Genomic DNA, 21,389 nt, shown 5'->3' with positions numbered 1-21,389 from the left:
GGACTTCTTTAACCCTGATATGTTGTTTGCCACTGCTTTCATGCTTTCAAAGTCATTGACGCTTAGGCGTTGATGAAAACCCCATCCTTGATGCTAGGAATTTGAACTACTTGGAGCCTAGTTTTATGTTCCTAAAAGCACCTGAGGGTTACATTGGGCCACCCCCTTCCCCACTACCTTCTGGTTTTTTGTTTTGTATCTCTTTCCTCTTTAACATGAAAGATGGCCACAGCTGGAGATGGGACATTGGATGGGGAGGTCCAGAAGTGGCACTGAGCATTTTCTCTCTCTCAGGGGGTTGGCTGGCTCATTCTTGCTCACATGTCCAGGGTTTAACTGATCACCATGTGCTGGGTCAGGAAGGAATTTTCCCCTAGATCAAATTGGCAGTGACTTTGGGGGTTTTTCAGTTTCATCTCCAGTGCATGGCTGCTGGTCACTTGTTGGGATTATCTGGGTATATCTCACTGAATCTTTTCCCTGCCATTTTGGAGGCCTCAGGCACTGGTGCATCTTGGTCCCTCTCATTCTCTGTACGTGGCACATAACTCTCTAGTCTCCTGTGGACACTAAAACTTTGGTCTAATTTCAGTTGTTGGGTCCAGTGTGCAGTTGCTGGGTGGAGTTGGTGGCCTGTGATATAAGGAGGTTAGACTACAGGGTAGTTGATCTGGTGGCCCTCTTTGGCCTAAAACTTTGACTCCGGTGCTGCAGCCCACTCCAGGCACAAAAGTCCCATTGACTTCAAAAAGATTTGCACAAAATGCAGGATAGGTCTGGGTGCAGGCCCTTTGCGCTCTGATGTATTTCACCCACAGTGTTGCCTGCTGTGTGTGGGCACCATACACCCATCCCAGGCAAGGTGATAGGATGCAGTATGACAGTAGGAAAGAGGGGTACATTTTTGTGCCTTTTGTGATGAAGAACCAAAAGCTAATGGTAGTATAGGGTTGCCAACTTTCTAATCTCACAAAACCAAATACGCTTGCCTCGGCCCTGCCCCCTGCTCAGAGGCCCTGCCCCCTGCTCAGTCCATTCTCCCCATCCTCTCTCACTCACTCATTTTCACTGGGCTGGGACAGGGTTGTGGTGCAGGAGGGGGTGAGGGTTCCAGCTGGGGGTGTGGGTTCTGAAGTGGGGCTGGTAATGAGGGATTTGGGGTGCAGGAGGGGGTTTCAGGCTGGGGGTGGAGTGTGGGAGGGGGTATGGGCTAGGGGCCAGAAATGAGGGGTTCAGGGTGCAGGAGGGGACTCCGGGCTTGGTTGGGGGGGTTGGGTGTGGGAGAGGGTCCGGGGAGCAGGCTCCGGGAAGGAGTTTGGGTGCTGGAGGGGGCTCAGGGCTGGGGCAGGGAGTTTGGGTGTGGGAGGGGTGTGGGCTCCAGGAGGAAGTTGGGGTGTGAGAGAGGGCTCAAGAATGGGGCAGGGGGTTGGGGTGAGAGGAGGTGTGGGGAGCAGGCTCGAAAACGGGACACCTGGCAACCTTATTATTGTACTGTTGTGGATCACAGCTGAGAGCCAATTTCAGGTCAGACTAACAAAAACTGGGCAGACACTCCCACACTGGTGTTTATTCTTTAATCAGATTTAACAAACCAGCAACAAATGTGTGCTCCTGGATCACTATACTAACTTAATATGGAGCCATAAGCAGTCCCTTCAGACCCTCCACCAGCCCATATTACCACTCGGACAAACTGGACTTCTGTGATGAAAATCACCACACATTAGGTTCTCCCAGCCCCAAGTCAATGGATGCTCAGGACCTTACACCAAAAACAATGTTGTAGCCAATCTTTTAGTAAACTAACTAAAGACTTATTAACTAATAAAAGAAATGAGCGTTATGAAAAAGTTAAGGCAGATAAAACGCATTACAGTTGTATCAGAGTATGTAGTCCAAAATGTTAGCAGGAATGTTAAATCTGCTAGTTTTCTGTAAGTCTCTCTGGGTTGTCCAAGTAGCTTTGGGGACCTCAGTCCTTTTATTCAAAACTTCCCTTGTCAGAATTAACAGTTCAGAGATGGGGTAGGAAGGAGGTGGCCAGAGGCCTTTATTTCCCCTTTTTATATCTTGACCCTTTTTCTGGAAAAAAAAAAAAAAAATCCTGGCTGTGTTACAGGTCAGGCAGTTCCATGGCATATGTGCTCTGCCATCAGTCCTTTATCTGAATTGTGGATTCTAGCTTGCACCTTTGCCTATATGCTGTCTGAGGGGTCTTAAGGGACGATATGCAGACGTCTTTATTATTTCTAAAGAGCTAGACTGTGGGTGTTTCTCAGACCTACAACATGTTTGAATTACAAACTCAGAGCAAAATGTCATAACTCCACACACAAAAGCATCAATATGCACATTATAACAAGATAATATTTAGCAGATTAAAACTTTTCCAGTGATGCTTCACAAGGCATAGTTATACATTTCACAATTTTGTAACAGTGTTGACCATATTAGTGCAGACTGTCACCTTCCCCGTTAGACTGCATCACAGTACTTAAGAATGAAAAAGATCTACTAGATCACATGCTTCTCCTTGCAGTGCAAGATATAGTCCCCTTATAGAAAACTTATTCGATGTTAACACCCTTAACATTAGTTGCAATTTTCATACAAAGTGGCTGCAAACTAGACAAAATAAGTGTATATTGCAAGATAAAGACACATCCTTGAAACTAAGGAAACAGTGCAGTGCAAAGTGGGGGTGTCGTTGACCTTTTTGATAGTACAGATTTTAAAAATGTAGAATGCAATTAACTTCTGCACACCAAGGGTCAATACAATTCTTCATTGTTCAAAGTACACAATGAACCTCCTCATTCTAAGCAATGGAATAGTGTCTGTGTCAGCTATAACTATTAAACTATCATTCTTACACTGTTTCTCTCATGAGTGCAAAGGTTTGGGATATAATTTTGAGAAGTAACTGGTTTAGGATCCTGACTGAAAATGAGTGGGACTTAGGTGTTTTTGAAAATGTTACCTGTGCTCCTAACTCACTTCAGGGCTATTGAAAACTTTAGCTTTTGTAAAATGTCAAGGATATGTATTTTTGCTCATCACAAAGGTCCTGATCCAGCTAACCATTAGTCATGTGAACAAACTGATTGGGCCTAATTCTCTTCTCATTTACATAGGTATTACACACTTCTACAAGTTGACTCACTTGTGGAGCTACTCCTGACTTACACTAAGAATCAGGCCCATTGACTTCAGTAGTACTAAGGGCATAAAAGTAAGAGGTACTCATTAAACTAATACACATTTCATTTAGCCCTCCTAAATTCATTCACTTTCAACACGTGAATATTGATTCCATGAAAATAATGTAAGGGGAGAAGGGGTTGGGAGGAAAAGGCCAATTTTAGAGTATCTGTGTGCTAACTAGAAAATTAGATAATCCTGAAAGAGAGGAGTATTTATAACTTTTAAGTGTATGAATGCAACATTGATTTTGCTTTGTTATATTTGTAGGGTCTCATGACTCCTTTAGCTTCTACATCGACGAAGCCTCTCCAGTTGGACCTGAACAACCAGAAACTGTCCAGAATTTTGTCTCCGTATTTGGGACTGTGGCTAAAAAGTTGATGAGAAAGTGGTTGGCAACACAAACAATGAACTTTACTAGCCAGCTGGGTGCAGGTATACGATATTTTGATCTCAGAATTTCCACTAAACCCAGAGACCCTGACAATGAACTTTACTTTGCTCATGGGTTATTCAGTGCCAAAGTCAATGAGGGCCTTGAAGAGATCAACGCATTTCTGACTGACCACCATAAAGAAGTGGTCTTCTTGGACTTCAATCATTTCTATGGGATGCAGAAATATCATCATGAGAACCTGGTCCAAATGCTCAAAGGCACGTTTGGGAATAAAATGTGCCCTGCTATATTTGCCCAAGAAGTAAGTCTCCAGTACCTGTGGGAGAAGGATTACCAAGTGTTGGTATTTTATCATAGTCCAGTGGCTCTTGAGGTACCATTTCTTTGGCCAGGGCAGATGATGCCAGCTCCTTGGGCAAACACAACAGACCCAGAAAAACTGATTCAGTTTCTTCAGGCATCAATCATTGAGAGAAGAAAGAAAGGCTCCTTTTTTATATCTCAAGTGGTGCTGACCCCCAAAGCTAGTACTGTGGTTAAGGGTGTTACTAGTGGACTCAGAGAAACAATCACAGAAAGGTAAGTGTATGGAAAGCACTGTGTGTTCAGACTGATTGTGCTCTATGTGTCATTAACTCTGCTTTTATCGCTCCTGTTATGGAAGGTTTAGCAGATGCATTTCTTTTTTCTCTGCTATGATGGATTAGAGTCAAAGTTCAAAGGTCTTAAAGCATTTAAAGGAAACAACAATGAAAGATGAGTGCTTTTACCTGGAAAGAGATTTCACACCAAAGCGTAAACAAAGTCCTGATTGTTTCTGGATACTTTTTTTCCCTACATTTTGTTTTTTACGATTTAACACTGCAAACATTTATTCAGAAAATGTGCTTTTTAGATAAGAGCAAATCTATGCAATAACTGAACCCAGCCTTGGTTTAATTATTGGCTCTGGGCACCTGTTCCAGGTACAGGAGAAAGAGGGATCAATTTCTGTCTCTTAACAAAGCCAGACAGTGTAAAATTTTCTTCTTTACAAACCTTCACACATCCAATGGACAGACATAGGACAGAGCCACACATCCTTCTTTGTTTAACTTCACACATCATATCAAATGTGGCTGGACTCTTTTTAGAGTCTGTTTCCTTCTCAAACACTCAGGCATTCATCATATAGAAAGAAAGAAGATTCCCTGTGGATCTAATGCATGCACAAAGTGAACAGAAGGTTATTAGCTGTTACGTTATAAAAATCCGTGCACATATAAGAAATATAATTATTTAAATATTTCTGACTGGACAAATCACAACCAATTTTCACCAAGGCACCTCTCTGAGGCTATGTGCCTGCCAAATTTCAGGTGGCCACCACACTACCATTATGGCATGTCTACACTGGAATCAGAAGTGATTGCATCATGTGTTGACCTACTGGAGCTAGCTGTAATCTAACGAGCTCATGTACCAGTAGTGATGAAGCTGTGGCAGCATAGACTTCAGGAAGGGCTCACCACTTGAGCATGTACCTGCCCTGGGTACTTAGGCAGTCAATCCTGAAATCCGCGCTGTTGTGGCTTCCTGGCTCTTGGTACCTAGGCTAGCTTTGATCCATAGGTGCTGCAGTCCCACTTCCAGTTGCAGTGCAGACATACCCTAAGGCACGTTGCAAAACAGAACAGTTATAATGAGGAACAATGATCTGTTAATGTTTTGTTCTCTTTGCAAAGATGTGCATATCTTGGGAAGGTCCAGAGGGAATACTGTCTTCTTCCATATGATGAATGGCTGAATGAATGGATGAAACCGCTTTTCCCAAATAAATGTGGTGCACATCCCCAAACACTCCCTCCTTATTGAAAAGGGAATGAACTGTTTTTATGACAGCTTTCCAAAACAAATTCAGGCTGGGAAAAACAAGGTTAAACTTCAGCCAAAATGATAAGACAGCAGAAAAATGATACAAGTACTGTAATTGAAAATGACTTCAGAACAGAAATGTTTGTGCAACTTGACCCACAGATATTGCTACATGCTTCACCTATATAAAATCTATCAGCTCCTTGGGGAAGGGAATGTCTCTGAGGATACATCTATGCTGCGATTAAAAAAAAAAAACCTGTGGCACTGAGTCTCAGAGCCTGGGTCAGGTGACATGAGCTCACAGGGCTTGGTCTTGCGGAGCTAAAAGTCTTGCTTTGTAGACATTTGAGCTCAGGCTGGAGCCCAGGCTCTGAGCCCCTCCCCACTGGCTGGATCGCAGAGCCTAGGCTCCAGCCTGAGCCCGCATTTCTGCATTGTAACTTTATAGCCACACAGCCTGAGTGGCATAAGCCCAAGTCAGTTGACCCAGGCTGCGGCTGTGCAGCGGATCTTTTATCATAGTTTAGATGTACCTTTACTGTGTGTCTAGAAAGCTCCCATTTCTTTCCTTTGCTTTGTCAGAGGCTTTTACTGTTGAACCTTCAGTAGCACAAGTGACAAACCACCAGTCTCTCACTCATTACTAGAATAATGCTTTTTAAAATTGAAGTGCTATGCGGGGATGTGCAAGAATCTGTTTTTTGTTTCCTCCTGATCAGAATGGTCTTTTTTGTAGTTGTTTGAAAGAAAATAGGGCATGAATGGAGTCCAGATTTTAATGATTGGTTGAGATTTGTATAATCTGAATCTCTGTTCTCAGCATCTCATTTATGCATGGAATTTGAACCTATCACTAATTAACCTATTTGAAATGTCAAAAAGTAATTGGGAAGGAATATCTGGCGATCATGGCTTTCAAAACCATAATTAAGATTTTCCCACGAGCCGCAGGTGTGGATCCAAACTGTTCTGAAAGATTTATTCCCCCAATCCCTCTTGTAACAACTGCAAGAGAAACAAACTTTTGAAGATGTTTTAGAACTATGAGATATTGCTTGCCAGGAAATTTCATTAGTTATGCAAAAATACTATGCAGCAGGATACAGCCGATGGGAGTGTGTGGGAGATCTACACAGTTAATAGCACTGAACTCACTGTGATAACTGCTTTGAAAATGAAGATCAAATATTCCAAAGCTGTAGCCCATGTGACTGTGATCCTGTTCAAAAATAGATAGATGAGCAATCCAAGGAAGCAAAACAATACTACTAAGTATAGAACTCTTCTCCCTATTTCTGCATTCAAATTTTACTAGTTTATAAGCATGCAGTCCATACTGCATGTGATGCATGTATGCAAGGCTCATTACCCCAATGCAGTAAGGCACATTCTAATTAATTATGAAAACTTTACTCTGCCCTTTTCTGAGTGACTGCATAGTTCAGGTTATGGTGTGGTATGTAGACAGCAACTATGTGTTCTCAGTACTTGTTAATTTATATAGTTAAAACAGCTCGCATGTGCACAAACACACACACTCTTTCCTCAAAAAGAACAGGAGTACTTGTGGCACATAGTACTTAGAGACTAACAAATTTATTAGAGCATAAGCTTTTGTGGGCTACAGCCCACTTCATCGGATGCATAGAATGGAACATATAGTAATATATATAAAGTTGGAAGTTGGATAAGTTACCATACAAGTTGTGAGAGGCTAATTAGTTAAGATGAGCTATTATCAGCAAGAGAAAAAAAACTTTTGTAGTGATGATCAAGATGGCCCATTTAAACAGTTGACAAGAAGGTGCGAGGATACTTAACTTAAGGAAATAGATTCAATATGTGTAATGGCTCGGCCACTCCCAGTCTCTATTCAAACCCAAGTATATGGTATCTAGTTTGCATATTAATTCTAGCTCAGCAGTTTCTCATTGGAGTCTGTTTTTGAAGCTTTTCTGTTGCAAAATTGCTAGCCTTAAATATTTTACTGAGTGGCCAGAGAGGTTGAAGCGTTCTCTTACCAGTTTTTGAATGTTTTGATTCCTGATGTCAGATTTGTGTCCATTTATTCTTTTACGTAGAGACTGTCCAGTTTGGCCAATGTACATGGCGGAGGGGCATTGCTGGCACATGATGGCATATATCACATTGGTAGATGAGCAGGTGAATGAGCCCCTGATGGCGTGGCTAATGTGATTAGGTCCTATGATGGTGTCACTTGAATAAATATGTGGACAGAGTTGGCATCGGGCTTTGTTGCAAGGATATGTTCCTAGGTTAGTGTTTTTGTTGTGTGGTGTGTGGTTGCTGGAGAGTATTTGCTTCAGGTTGGGTGGCTGTCTGTAAGCGAGGACTGATCTGTCTCCCAAGATCTGTGAGAGTGAGGGATCGCTTTTCAGGATAGGTTGTAAATCTTTGATGATGCGCTGGAGAGATTTTAGTTGGGGGCTGAAGATGATGGCTTGTGGCGTTCTTTTATTTTCTTTGTTGATCCTGTCCTGTAGTAGGTGACTTCTGGGTACTCTTCTGGCTCTATCAATCTGTGTTTTCACTTCAGCAGGTGGGTATTGTAGTTTTAAGAATGCTTGATAGAGATCTTGTAGGTGTTTGTCTCTGTCTGAGGGATTGGAGCAAATGCGGTTGTAGCTTAGAGTTTGGCTGTGGACAATAGATCATATGGTGTGTCCTGGATGGAAGCTGGAGACATATAGGTAAGTATAGCAGTCAGTAGGTTTCCGGTATAGGGTGGTGTTTATGTGACCATCGCTTATTAGCACCATAGTGTCCAGGAAATGGACTGCTTGTGTGGATTGTTCTAGGCTGAGGTTCATGATGGGATGGAAATTGTTGAAATCCTGGTGGAATTCCTCAAGGGCTTCTTTTCCATGGGTCCAGATGATGAAGATGTTATCAATGTAGCTCAAGTAGAGTAGGGATATTAGGGGACAAGAGCTAAGGAAGTGTTGTTCTAAGTCACCCATAAAAATGTTAGCATACTGTGGGGCCATGCGGGTACCATAGCAGTGCCGCTGACTTGAAGGTATATATTGTCCCCAAATATGAAATAGTTGTGGGTGAGGACAAGGTCACAAAGTTCAGCCACCACGTTTGCGGTGACATTATCAGGAATATTGTTGCTGATAGCTTGTAGTCCATCTTTGTGTGGAATGTTGGTGTAGAGGGCTTCTACGTCCGTAGTGGCCAGGAGGGTGTTTTCTGGAAGATCAGCAATGGATTGTAGTTTCCTCAGGAAGTCAGTGGTGTCTCAAAGATAGCTGGGAGTGCTGGTAGTGTAGGGCCTGAGGAAACAGTCCACATAGCCAGACAATCCTGCTGTCAGGGTGCCAATGCCTGAGATGATGGGGCATCCAGGGGTCCCAGGCTTATGGATCTTTGGAAGCAGATAGAATACCCTAGGTCAGGTTCTAGGCATGTGTCTGCACAGATCTGTTCCTGTGCTTTTTCAGGGAGTTTCTTGAGCAGATCGTGTAGTTTCTTTTGGTAATCCTCAATGGGATCAGAGGATAATGGCCTGTAGAATGTGGAGTTAGAGAGCTGCCTAGCAGCCTCTCGTTCGTGCTCCGACCTATTCATGATGACGACAGCACCTCCTTTTTCAGTCTTTTTGATTATGATGTCAGAGTTGTTCCTGAGGCTGTGGATGGCATTGTGTTCAGCATGGCTGAGGTTATGGGGCAAGTGATGCTGCTTTTCCACAATTTCAGCCCGTGCACGTCGACGGAAGCAATCTGTGTAGAAGTCTAGTCTGTTGTTTCGACCAGGAGTCCACGCACAATCCTTCTTTTTGTAGTCTTAGTAGGAAGGATTCTGTGGGTTAGTATGTTGTTCAGAGGTGTGTTGGAAATATTCTTTGAGTCGGAGACATCGAAAGTAGGATTCTAGGTCACCACAGAATTCTATCATGTTCGTGGGGGTGGAGGGACAAAAAGAGAGGCCCTGAGATAGGACAGACTCTTCTGCTGGGCTAAGAGTATAGCTGGAAAGATTAACAATATTGCTGGGTGGGTTAAGGGAACCACTGTTGTGGCTCCTTGTAGCATGTAGTAGTTTAGATAGTTTAGTGTCCTTTTTCCTTTATAGAGAAGCAAAGTTTGTGTTGTAAATGGCTTGTCTAGTTTTTGTAAAATCTATCCATGAGGAAGTTTGTGTAGAAGGTTGTTTTTTTATGAGAGTATCCAGTTTTGAGAGCTCATTCTTAATCTTTCCCTGTTTGCTGTATAGGATGTTGATAAGGTGGTTTCACAGTTTCTTTGAGAGTGTGTGGCACAATCTCTCACATAGTCTGTGTGATATGTAGATTGTAATGGATTTTTTACCTTTAGACCTTTTGGTATGATGTCCATCTATTTGCATATGGAAAGGAAGATGTCTGTCTGTCTGTCTGTATCTGTATGAGTTTTTTCATGAAGTTGATGGAAGCTGTAATATGCCTGATCGGTAGCTAAGCACTGAAGCATCTCTTTGTTGATGCTGGAGCATTTTGACATCGCCAACAGTAACACAACACCCAGCACACTTGTATCACGTCATACAGCACCCACAAAAGAGTTTGCAGCTGCACATAATTATTTACACCACCATTGTGCTTGTGCTTGCTCTGGACAAAGCTAAGCATGGCATTTATCCACCACCATATGACTCTACTATTGCAGTGCCAGTGCAGAGAGCAAACACTGGCTTAGCAGCAACATCCATGCAGTTTGTCATCCCAGTGTAATCCCATGGTGCTCCAGCCTATGCTTCAGTGACTGCTTTGGTAGCTCACACCATTCTGCCACTTACCTATTGGCTGCTTGTAGACCCAAGAGCCATTGACTACTCAGCTAGTCTTAGCAGTGCACGTCCCCAATTCAGGACAGGTCTGCAGTAACTGGAAACAAACATGTCTGGTATCTGTTTGGCTCCGTCCCTCCTCCACAGCTTCCCACTTCTCTCTCTCCATTCCCCCCCCCCCAATTTCCCAAAGCGGTAAAGACAAGCTGGAAAATACAACCTTGTTATTATTTAGGTATTTAGGGCAGGTAAAACTTGGTAAACTTTGTTTGTTTGATCCTATGGGGATTTATCTGCAAAGCACAAACATCAAAGGATAGCAGCTAACCTAGGGTGCGTGTGCACATTTACTTATTTACTGGGCTTAGATGCTGCATCACAGCATCTGCCATCCTCCTGAGATCTGGAAAACAAAGAAAGGGGTCATGAGTTAAAGGATACACAGCACACAATCCTTTTCCCACTATCCCCTAGTAGATCCATTTAGCTCCCCACTACATCAGGCACCACTTATCCCACCAAGAACCAGTCCGTCCTCTAGGCCCCCACTGCATGAAGTGAAGGATTGTGGCAGAGGTTGCCAACTGGGCACTACTGAGAAGCTGGCAGGGATATCCTCCCTACCATTGTACACCCAGACCATTTTCATCTCTGTCTCCTACAGGGGAAACAAGAGAAAAGGGAGCAGTCATTTAACTGCAAAACAAAGCAAAACAATGAGTATTAAAACAAGAATAGGAAAAAATATTGAGCTTAAAAAATTGGAATAAGTAAATGACAATAATTAAATCCAGCTCCTAGTTTCCTGGTGCATCGCCCCTACCCAAGAGTAGCAGTGCTCCTACAATAGCCCTCAAGCATCTAGGCCTGGAGTTGGTGCAGTGATGGCCTACTCAGAAGATGAGTCTGTTGCCCTTTTGCTTTGGCATCTGCACTGTGAACAGAACAGATGTGTATACCATTTCCTGTGTGCACCTGCTCCACGGAGTGTGCTGCGAATAGTGGGATAGGTGCAGCAAACCATAGAGACTTCCAGTGCTTGCAGTGTGTGTTGGGTTGCCACCCATCTAATTTTTACCTAGACAGTACAGTTTTTGGCTTCTGTATCCAGGTGCCATTTAGGGTTGCCAGGTGCCCAGTTTTCGGAGACCTGGTATCCCTAAATGGCACCCAATCAAAAGCCCAGTTGCCATGGCGTGGGGGGAGGTGCCAAGTCATTAACCTGTGCCAGCCCCTGCTCAGCCAGGGCCGACACCTATCTGCAGGCAGGCTCCTTGAGACGATTCAGTGAGTGACGGGGTGAGGGGGAGAGGAGTAAGTGATGGGGGCAGGGCCTTGGAGGAAGAAGCGGCGCAGAAGGTGGGGCCTCTGGGGAAGAGGTGGAGCAGGGGTTGTGTCTTGGGAAGAAGAGACAGGGCAGGGGCAGGGCCTTGGGGGTCAGGTTACCAGGAATTGGAAAAGTGGCAACCGTAGGTGAGTGCTGCATGTAGATACAGTGCAGCTCTTTGCAGCCAAGACACGACTGGTATAGATGCCCTGCACCAATGTAGCTTGCCCTGGAGCAGCCCCATTTGTTCAAGATACAACAGAACAAGCCGCCTAGTGCAGATGAAGCTATAGAGAGATGCTGATCAATCCTTCTCAGAATGGAAAATGGTTTTGTTCCCCCACCACTCCCTTTGGCATTGTAGCAGATGTACAATATGGGAGGATTATGGTAGCCTAGATAAAAGTGTATCTATAACAGATACACTATTTGCTTAGAGGCTTTGCTGTTGATATTGCATATGACACTCAATGGGACAATAATTTGAAAGGAATAATTTATAATATCACCTGTCCCTGTTCCCTTACCCAGAGATGGGGTGGTAGGGGGGTCTTTTCTTATGAGCTCCCTCATATGACCACAAACTCAGTGCAGCTTGGAATTTTATACAGCAGCACTGGCCTTCGGTGGTTTAATGAAAAGAATTGTTCACATGATTGTACATTATGTATCTTGGAGCTGATAAAAACTTTGAGGACTAACAATATGTTTTCAGGCTTAACATTCTGTCATGCACAGTTTACATGCCAAGAAATATTCTTTGGTTAGCAAACTGAACACACCAAATGAATTACGTTCCCTTTGCTTATTGAATTAACTTGACAGTGAAACAGCTGCCTTTAGCACATCTGAAAGACAATTGTGAAATAGCCTTTTTGATTCATGTAAAGTACAACTTTATGTGCATCTATTTTGTTTTCTGACTTTCAGTGAAATTTCCAATTTTATCTGAGCCTAGTAAATGACATTGGAGCTGTTCTTACCCTTGCTGTCTCTGAAGTTGAAGAATGTAGGGTGGAATAACATAGCTCCTTTAGAGAATACAGGAATGTTGAGGTACTTTTAATGTTCCTGGACTGGAGAACAGAAAATAAGACACAAATCCACCCATCTCTGTAAAAGTAATACTTTATTTCCAAATTAATCTCTAAGGATAATGCATCCCTCTGCAGACACATGACTAAATCGTTGCCTACCACACTAAAAATGTACCACTCCTCCTTAGCAACCAAGGCAAAGCAAAACAAAACCACATAAGAACCTTCAATAAAACCAAAGCCTAAGAAAGGAGAAAAAGGATAACTGGGCCAAGAGAGGCTGCCTGCAGAGAGACCATTTCTGACTGCTGTCACAAGCTAAGTAGGGTCAGATCTAGTTGGCATGTAGGTGGGAGTCATTCAAAGAAAAATCCCATGTGCTGCAAGAAGTGGTGTTCACCAGTCAGTAGGTGGCACTGCCATACCTCCAAGTCATCTCTCACCCTAGCATAGCTTTCTATGCTGCTGGAGGGTGCAGGCTTTTGGTGTTTGTAATCCAAACCTTGAAGCAAGAATTTTTTTTTTAATTTTCTGTTTTAAAAAAAAAAAGTTACCATTTTTGACCTGATTTACTGATTACATTGGTGTCTTACATATCAACCTGCCTGCTTGGGACCTGAGACTTATACACACGCACTACCTCTCTACCCTCATTTTTGTCGACCAAGATTGGTGGTCCTTAGCCATTTTTATGAAGCCAAAGCAGAAGTTCAAGTCCCTGGCATCTGAATATATTTTCTAAAACTATGCAAAGAGCCAAATCCTTAATATTCCTTTCTCCCTGTGGCTGTTCTGACTATTTAGACTATAAATTCTTCCAGCAGGGACTGGCTCTTAGAGTGAGTGAGGGGGAAAGAGAGAGAGAAAGTGCGCTTTTTGGGCAGTACTGGAACACAAACATGAATAGTGGCAGTTGCACGGCACTTTCTGGGATATGTCCCAATGTTCATTTTATTGTAGTTCAGGGTATTTCTCTCATGCTCATCACCATAGCTTCTGTGTATAAGTGGATCGACACAGTTTTCCCTCTTCAGTGTTTTGTTCTCATATTCAATGCATCTGGAACAGTGTAAATGAATGCAGCAGAATACAAAAACACAATGATTTTTTTAAAAGCCTTATAGGTGGAAAGCTTTGTTAGGCATCTGAGCATATACTAATAACCAATCAGTTTTACAACCAAGGGAAAATTCTTTTAGAGCTCAACAGTCAAAGTGTTGGTATCCTAGGATTCTACCCCCAACTCCTCCACACGCATACCTTTTGTGGTATGTGTGTGATTTATAAGAACATTAGACATAGAAGCACTTGTTTTGCAACCCTTTTGTTAGATCTTATGTACTTGTATAGGTTCTTATATGACCCCATCACAGTAATATCTAAGCACTGTTATCCCTGAGTATAGGGATAGGGGTAAATATTTTTCATTATCAAAAATAACTTTTCTTTCACTTTTATCTTGTCCCAAGCATATGCTTGTCTCAAAGATGAGGTCATGCATACCTCAGTACACATGGCCGAGGCAGTGAAACTGCAAATGGGCATTTTAAAGCAGTTGTGCTTTCTTTGCTCTCTCCAATATTGCTTAGCTCTGGTCTACACTAGAAATTGAGGTTGAGTTTAGCAGCATTAAATCGATTCAACCCTGCACCCATCCACACTACGAAGCACTTTTTTCCGACTTAAAGGGCTCTTAAAATCTATTTCTTTACTCCACTCCCGAAAAGGGGATTAGTGCTGAAATCGGCCTTGCTGGGTCGAATTTGGGGGTCGTGTGGATGCAATTCGAGAGTATTGGCCTCTGGGAGCTATCCCAGAGTGCTCCATTGTGACCACTCTGGACAGCACTGGATGCACTGGCCAAGTAGACAGAAAAAGGCCCGCGAACTTTTGAATCTCATTTCCTGTTTGGCCAGCGTGGCAAGCTGTAGGTGAGTGCAGAGCTCATCAGCAGAGGTGACCATAATGGAGTCCCAGAATTGCAAAAGAGCTCCAGCATGGACCGAATGGGAGGTACGGGATCTGATCGCTGTATAGGGAGAGGAATCCGTGCTATCAGAACTCCATTCCAGTTTTCGAAATGCCAAAACTTTTGTCAAAATATCCCAGGACATGAAGGACAGAGGCCATAACAGGGACCCGAAGCAGTACCGCATGAAACTTAAGGAACTGAGGCAAGCCTACCAGAAAAACAGAGGCATATGGCTGCTCTGGGTCAGAGCCCCAAACATGCCACTTCTGTGATGAGCTGCATGCCATTTTAGGGGTTCAGCCACCACTACCGCAACTGTGTGCTTTGACTCCATCAATGGAGAGGGAGGCAACACGGAAGCAGGTTTGGGGAATGAGGGAGATAGCTCACAGCAAGCAAGCAGAGAAACCGGTTTTCCCGACAGCCAGGAACTGTTTCTCACCCTGAACCTGGAGCCAGTACCCCCCGAACCCACCCAAGGCTGCCTCCGGGAGCTGCCAGGTGGAGAAGGGACCTCTGGTGAGTGTATCTTTTTAAATAGTATACATGGTTTAAAAGCAAGCATGTTTAATGATTAATTTGCCCTGGCATTCGCGGCCAGTACAGCTACTGGAAAAGTCTGTTAACGTGTCTCGGGATGGAGCAGAAATCCTCCAGGGACATCTCCATAAAGCTCTCCTGGATGTACTCCCAAAGCCTTTGCAGAAGATTTCTGGGGAGGGCAGCCTTATTCCATCCACCATGGTAGGACACGTTACCACACCAGGCCAGTAGCAGATAGCTGGGAATCATTGCAGAACAAAGCATTGCAGTGTAGGTTTCCTGGCTTTCAAACATCTGTTCTTTATCTCTCTGTGTTATCCTCAGGAGAGTGATATCATTCATGGTCACCTGGTTGAAATAGGGTGCTTTTCTTAAGGGGACATTCAGAGGTGCCCGTTCCTGCTGGGCTGTTTGCCTGTGGCTGAACAGAAATGTTCCCCGCTGTTAGCCATGGGGAGGGAGGAGGGGTTAGCCACGCGGTGGGGAGAGGCAAAATGCGACCTTGTAACGAAAGCACATGTGCTATGTATGTAATGTTAACAGCAAGGTTTACCATGAAGGAGTGTACCCATTGTTCTATAAAATGTGTCTTTTTTTTAAATACCACTATCCCTTTTATTTTCTCCACCAGCTGCATGTGTTTCAAGGATCACAGGATCTTCTCCTTCCCAGAGGCTAGTGAAGATTAGAAGGCAAAAAAAAATGCACTCGCGATGAAATATTCTCTGACCTCATGCTATCCTCCCACACTGACAAAGCACAGATGAATGCATAGAGGCAGTCAATGTCAGAGTGCAGGAAAGCACAAAATGACTGGGAGGAGAGGTGGCGGGCTGAAGAGAGTAAGTGGCGGGCTGAAGAGAGGTCTGAAGCTGATAGGTGGCGGCAGCATGATGACAGGAGGCAGTATTCAATGCTGAGGCTGCTGGAGGATCAAACTAATACGCTCCAGTGTATGGTTGAGCTGCAGGAAAGGCAGCAGGAGCACAGACTGCTGCTACAGCCCATGTAACCAACCGCCCTCCTCCCCAAGTTCCATAGCCTCCTCACAATGATGCCCAAGAATGCGGTGGGGGGGCCTGCGGCCACCCAGCCACTCCACCCCAGAGGATTGCCCAAGCAACAGAAGGCTGGCATTCAATAAGTTTTAAAGTCCTGTGTAGCCTTGTCCTTCCCTCCTCCACCACCCCTCCCGGGCTACCTTGGCAGTTATCCCCCTATTTGTGTGATGAATTAATAAAGAATGCATGAATGTGAAGCAACAATGACTTTATTGCCTCTGCAAGCGGTGATCAAACGGGGGAGGGGAGGGTGGTTGGCTTACAGGGAAGTAGAGTGAGCCAAGGGTGGCGGGGTTGGGGGGGTTTCATCAAGGAGAAACAAACAGAACTTTCACACCATAGCCTGACCGGTCATGAAACTGGTTTTCAAACTTCTCTGATGCACACCGCGCTTTTAAATGTCCAAATGCACATTCTACCGCCATTCTGCACTTGCTCAGCCTGTAGTTGAACAGGTCCTGACTACTGTCCAGGCTGCCTGTGTCTGGCTTCATGAGCCATGACATTAAGGGGTCCCCAAGGATAACTATAGGCATTTCAACATGCCCAATGGTTATTTTCTGGTCTGGGAAGAAAGTCCCTTCCTGTAGCTTTTGAAACAGACCAGAGTTCCTGAAGATGCGAGCATCATGTACCTTTCCCGACCATCCCATGTTGATGTTGGTGAAACGTTCTTTGTGATCCACTAGTGCTTGCAGCACTATTGAAAAGTACCCCTTGTGGTTTATGTACTTGCTGGTGCTCTGGTGCCAAGATAGGGATATGGATTCCGTCTATGGCCCCACTACAGTTAGGGAATCTCATTGCAGCAAAGCCATGCACTATGACCTGCACATTTCCGAGGGTCACTACCTTTGATATCAGCAGATCTTTGATTGCATTGGCTACTTGCATCACAGCAACACCCACAGTAGATTTGCCCACTCCAAATTGATTCCCGACTGACCAGTAGCTGTCTGGCGTTGCAAGCTTCCACAGGGCTATTGCCACTCGCTTCTCAACTGTGAGGGCTGCTTTCATCTTGGTATTCTGGTGCTTCAGGGCAGGGGAAAACAAGTCACAAAGTTCCATGAAAGTGCCCTTACACGAAAATTTTGCAGCCACTGGGAATCATCCGAGACCTGCAACACTATGCGGTCCCACCAGTCTGTGCTTGTTTCCCGGGCCCAGAATCGGCATTCCACCGCATGAACCTGACCCATTATCACCATGATGCCCACATTGCCAGGGCCCGTGCTTTGAGAGAAGTCTGTGTCCATGTCCTCATCATTCTCGTCACCACGCTGACGTCGCCTACTTGCTCAGTTTTGCTTTGCCAGGTTCTGGTGCTGCATATACTGCTGGATAATGCGCGTGGTGTTTAATGTGCTCCTAATTGCCAAAGTGAACTGAGCGGGCTCCACGCTTGCCGTGGTATGGTGTCTGCACAGAAAAAAGGCGCAGAAAAATTGTCTGCTGTTGCTCTGACGGAGAGAGGGGCGACTGACGACATGGCTTACAGGGTTGTCTCACAGGGAATTAAAATCCACAAAGGGGGTGGCTTTACATCAAAGAGAAACAAAAACAACTGTCACACAGAATGGCCCCCCTCAAGGATTGAACTCAAAACCTTGGGTTTAGCAGGCCAATTCTCAACCCACTGTGCTATTCCCTCCCCGTGGCATTCCAGGCAGGACTGAATCTCCATTAAACTTTTCAAGGTGCCCCTGACAGACCTCACCGAAACAATCATCAACCGTTGATTTCACAGAGGGAGGGGGAGCAAATGAATACAAAACAAATCTGGTCTATTTCTTGTTTTGATCTATTCCATCTATCTTTTACATCTTTGGCTGGCAGCAGACGGTGCAGTAGGACTGCTAGCCATCCTCATCTCTTGACTGCTCCACAGAAGACAGCAGGACTAAAGAGAATGACCTGGTCGAGTCACTCCTATTTTAGTTCCTGCGCCCATGTCTGCCCAGGCGCTCCTGATCGACCTTACTGAGGAGGCCAACAGCACCTCGGACGTGATGACGGTTGTTATCAGGCCTGTTGCACCATCTGCTGCCACAAGGCAATGGGCTGCTGCTGTGTAGCAATGTAGTACCATGTCTGCCAGCACCCAGGAGACGTATGGTGACAGTGAGCTGAGCGGGCTCCATGCTTGCCGTGGTATGGCATCTGCACAGGTAACTCAGGGGACAAAAGGCGCGAAACTATTGTCTGCCGTTGCTTTCACGGAGGGAGGGCCTGACGACATGTACCCAGAACCATCCGCGACACTGTTTTTGCCCCATTAGGCATTGGGATCGCAATCCAGAATTCCATTGGGTGGCAGAGACTGAGGGAACAGTGGGATAGCTACCCACAGTGCAACGCTCCAGAAGTCGACACTAGCCTTGGTACTGTGGAAGCACTCTGCTGAGTTAATGCACTTAGAGCATTTTGTGTGGGGGGACACGCAATCAACTATATAAAAACAATTTCTAAAAAAATGACTGACTTCTATAAATTCAACCTAATTTTGTAGTATAGACATACCCTTAGATAACTCTGATAATTCTACAGCTAATAAATGCTGACAAGTGCTGACCTCAAGGATAAGTGCATTTATCTGTATACCCAGTCTGGGCTCATCTAGCTGTTTTGTACATCCTGTGAAAGAGACAAGTCATTGCCTGCTTAGTCCTACCCTTTTTCAATTGTGAGTTACAAGGTGAACACTAAGATGAACAGAAAAAACCTCTTCAGATTTAGTCTCAAGATGGATTTCATTTATGGTTGATAATAGCATCCTCCAGTATGAAAGAAATCCAACACTGGCTTAGGAAAACCTTTAAATTAATGACAAAAACTGTTAATGCAGAGTTCAGGTTGCTTGATGGTAGTTTGTCCCCTTGCAGAACATTTAGTTGAGCAAAACTCAAACTTCTATAAATCAGGAAATGCACAGTTCACATTGCCCATGCAACCTTGTAGCTGTCCTCTTTCAGAAATATCCGAATATGTCCCGTTAATCCACATACCAACCCCAGCATTGAAAAATGGTACAAAGTCTTCACCTCCTTTTACAGCCCATTCACTCTCACCCACAAGATTCCATCTAACACTCTTAAAGGACAAGTGGCCCATGCCACCTGCCCACTACCCTCTTTCAGCAGTGCCTCAATATGCACAGAGTAGATACACTGGCCATAGGCACAATAAGATTCAGGAGGTTCCAGTTCCCAGCATACACTCCCACACCTAGCCAACTCCCCAGAAAGTATACCACACGTACACTTTAAGAACAACTTCAAAGGCTTTTACAACTCCCTTACACTTGCTCCCAGGATACCATCTTAACCTACACTTTCACTTAACCACCAATAAAGTAGTAGAATCCTCTCCGATTCCACCTCAGTGACTGCTGACACTGTCCTTTATAATAGAAGCCCTAGGTCCTGCTACCAGCACAACCCTGCACAGTTCTGCATAGAAATGATGCATATGCATCCCGAAGGCACACACGTATCTCACGGCTTTCCTTACACACATGAGAGGGTGGAAAACCGAGATCTCCTCATATCACAGCCACACTCTATCACACACCCCAAAGTGATTCAAAGATCTCACCAACACACCTCAACCAAGCAGAGCTAACCACCATTCAATACAGCTGCACCTGACACTCATTTTATTGGCGAGCGTGCAGATAACAAATGCTTAGACAGCTCTCATATTCCAGTTAGCTACTGTCCATACCTTTGTAATAAACCCCTATGCCATTCTAATTGTGTAACATACACAGTTCTGCACTGAAATGATGCAGACTGGATCCTGAAGGTACACATGCAGCTCTTCCCTTTGCTCACAGATGAGAGAGTAGAAAACAGAGATTTCCTCATATCAGAATCACAGCTCTGTCTCACACTTCAAAGTAATCCACAAATGTCCTCATGTCACAAACACACTTTTACCAAGCAGGCCCCACTATTGCCTCTACTACATAGTGTAGGTACACCTAACATCCTAACTGCACCTAGAGCATATGTAAATAATTCCCATTGGCTACTGCCAGCTCCAGCGGAACAGAAGAAAGGTCACGTGGTTAAATGACCCCAAATTTGGGTCACTAACCCTATCCTCCACTCTCCTGAAACGTATCAAATTTCAAAGGAATCAGTCTAAGTATGTTGATTTTAGAGAACTTAAAAATGTTAACCTTTAAACAGAAATTGTGATACAACCTTAACTAAGATGGCATGGCTGCATCACGGTAATAACAGAGACAGTCCCTGCCCCAAAGAGCTCACAATCAAGTGAAATGGTTGATGGGTGCCGGATTTGTGCCTAGGTTGTGGTGCATTGGCAGATCTGTGGTGTGAATAGATGTTGTGGCACACTGGCAGAGTAGTTGCAGTGCATTGGCAGACCTGTGGGTTGCAGAGAGGTTGAGGTACAATGACAGAGCTGAGGCTGCAGGAAGGTTGGGGAGATGCCATGCCTCCCTCACCTGAGTTCCCAACCTCTTTCTTCTCTGCTGTCACAGAATCACAGAATTGTAGGACAGGAAGGGATCTCAAGAGGTCATCTAGTCCAGTCTCCTGCATTCATGGCAGGATTAAGTATTATCTAGACCAGTGGTTCTCAAAGCTGGTCTGCCACTTGTTCAGGGAAAGCCCCGGTGCACCAGACTGGTTTGTTTACCTGCCGCGTCCACAGGTTTGGCTGATTGCGGCTCCCACTGGCCGTGGTTCGCCGCTCCAGGCCAATGGGGGCTGCAGGAAGTGGCACGGGCAAAGGGATATGCTGGCTGCCCTTCCTGCAGCCCCCATTGGCCTGGAGCGGCGAACCGTGGCCAGTGGGAGCCGCGATCGGCCGAACCTGCCGACACGGCAGGTAAAGAAACCGGTCCTGCGTGCCAGGGGCTTTCCCTAAACAAGCGGCGGACAGGCTTTGAGAACCACTGATCTAGACCATCCCTGACGAGGGTTTGTCTAACTTGCTCTTAAAATTCTCCAATGATGGAGATTCCACAACCTCCCTAAGCAATTTATTCCAGTGCTTAACTACCCTGACAGGAAGTTTTTCCTAATGTCCAACCTAAACCTCCCTTGCTGCAATTTAAGCCCATTGCTTCTTGTCCTATCCTCAGAGGTTAAGGAGAACAATTTACCTCCCTCCTCCTTGTAACAACCTTTTATGTACTTGAAAACTGTTATGTCCCCTCTCA

General features: G+C 44.7%; 1 protein-coding gene across 1 annotated transcript in view; it reads left to right on the top strand.

The window, feature by feature from the left end:
- The window catches only part of PLCXD3 (phosphatidylinositol specific phospholipase C X domain containing 3), a 146,690-nt gene that overhangs the window by 83,730 nt on the left and 41,571 nt on the right, over nt 1–21,389 (top strand). Inside the window, exon 2 of the mRNA XM_038403716.2 lies at nt 3,472–4,180. Within this exon, the coding sequence (XP_038259644.1) occupies nt 3,472–4,180 (709 nt within the window). The remainder of the gene's footprint in view (nt 1–3,471; nt 4,181–21,389) is intronic.

Source organism: Dermochelys coriacea, chromosome 5, assembly GCF_009764565.3.
Source record: "Dermochelys coriacea isolate rDerCor1 chromosome 5, rDerCor1.pri.v4, whole genome shotgun sequence".
In the NCBI taxonomy this organism is placed as follows: Eukaryota; Metazoa; Chordata; order Testudines; family Dermochelyidae; genus Dermochelys; species Dermochelys coriacea.
Note: the sequence above shows the minus strand (reverse complement) of the source record. Positions and strands in the feature narration are given on the sequence as shown.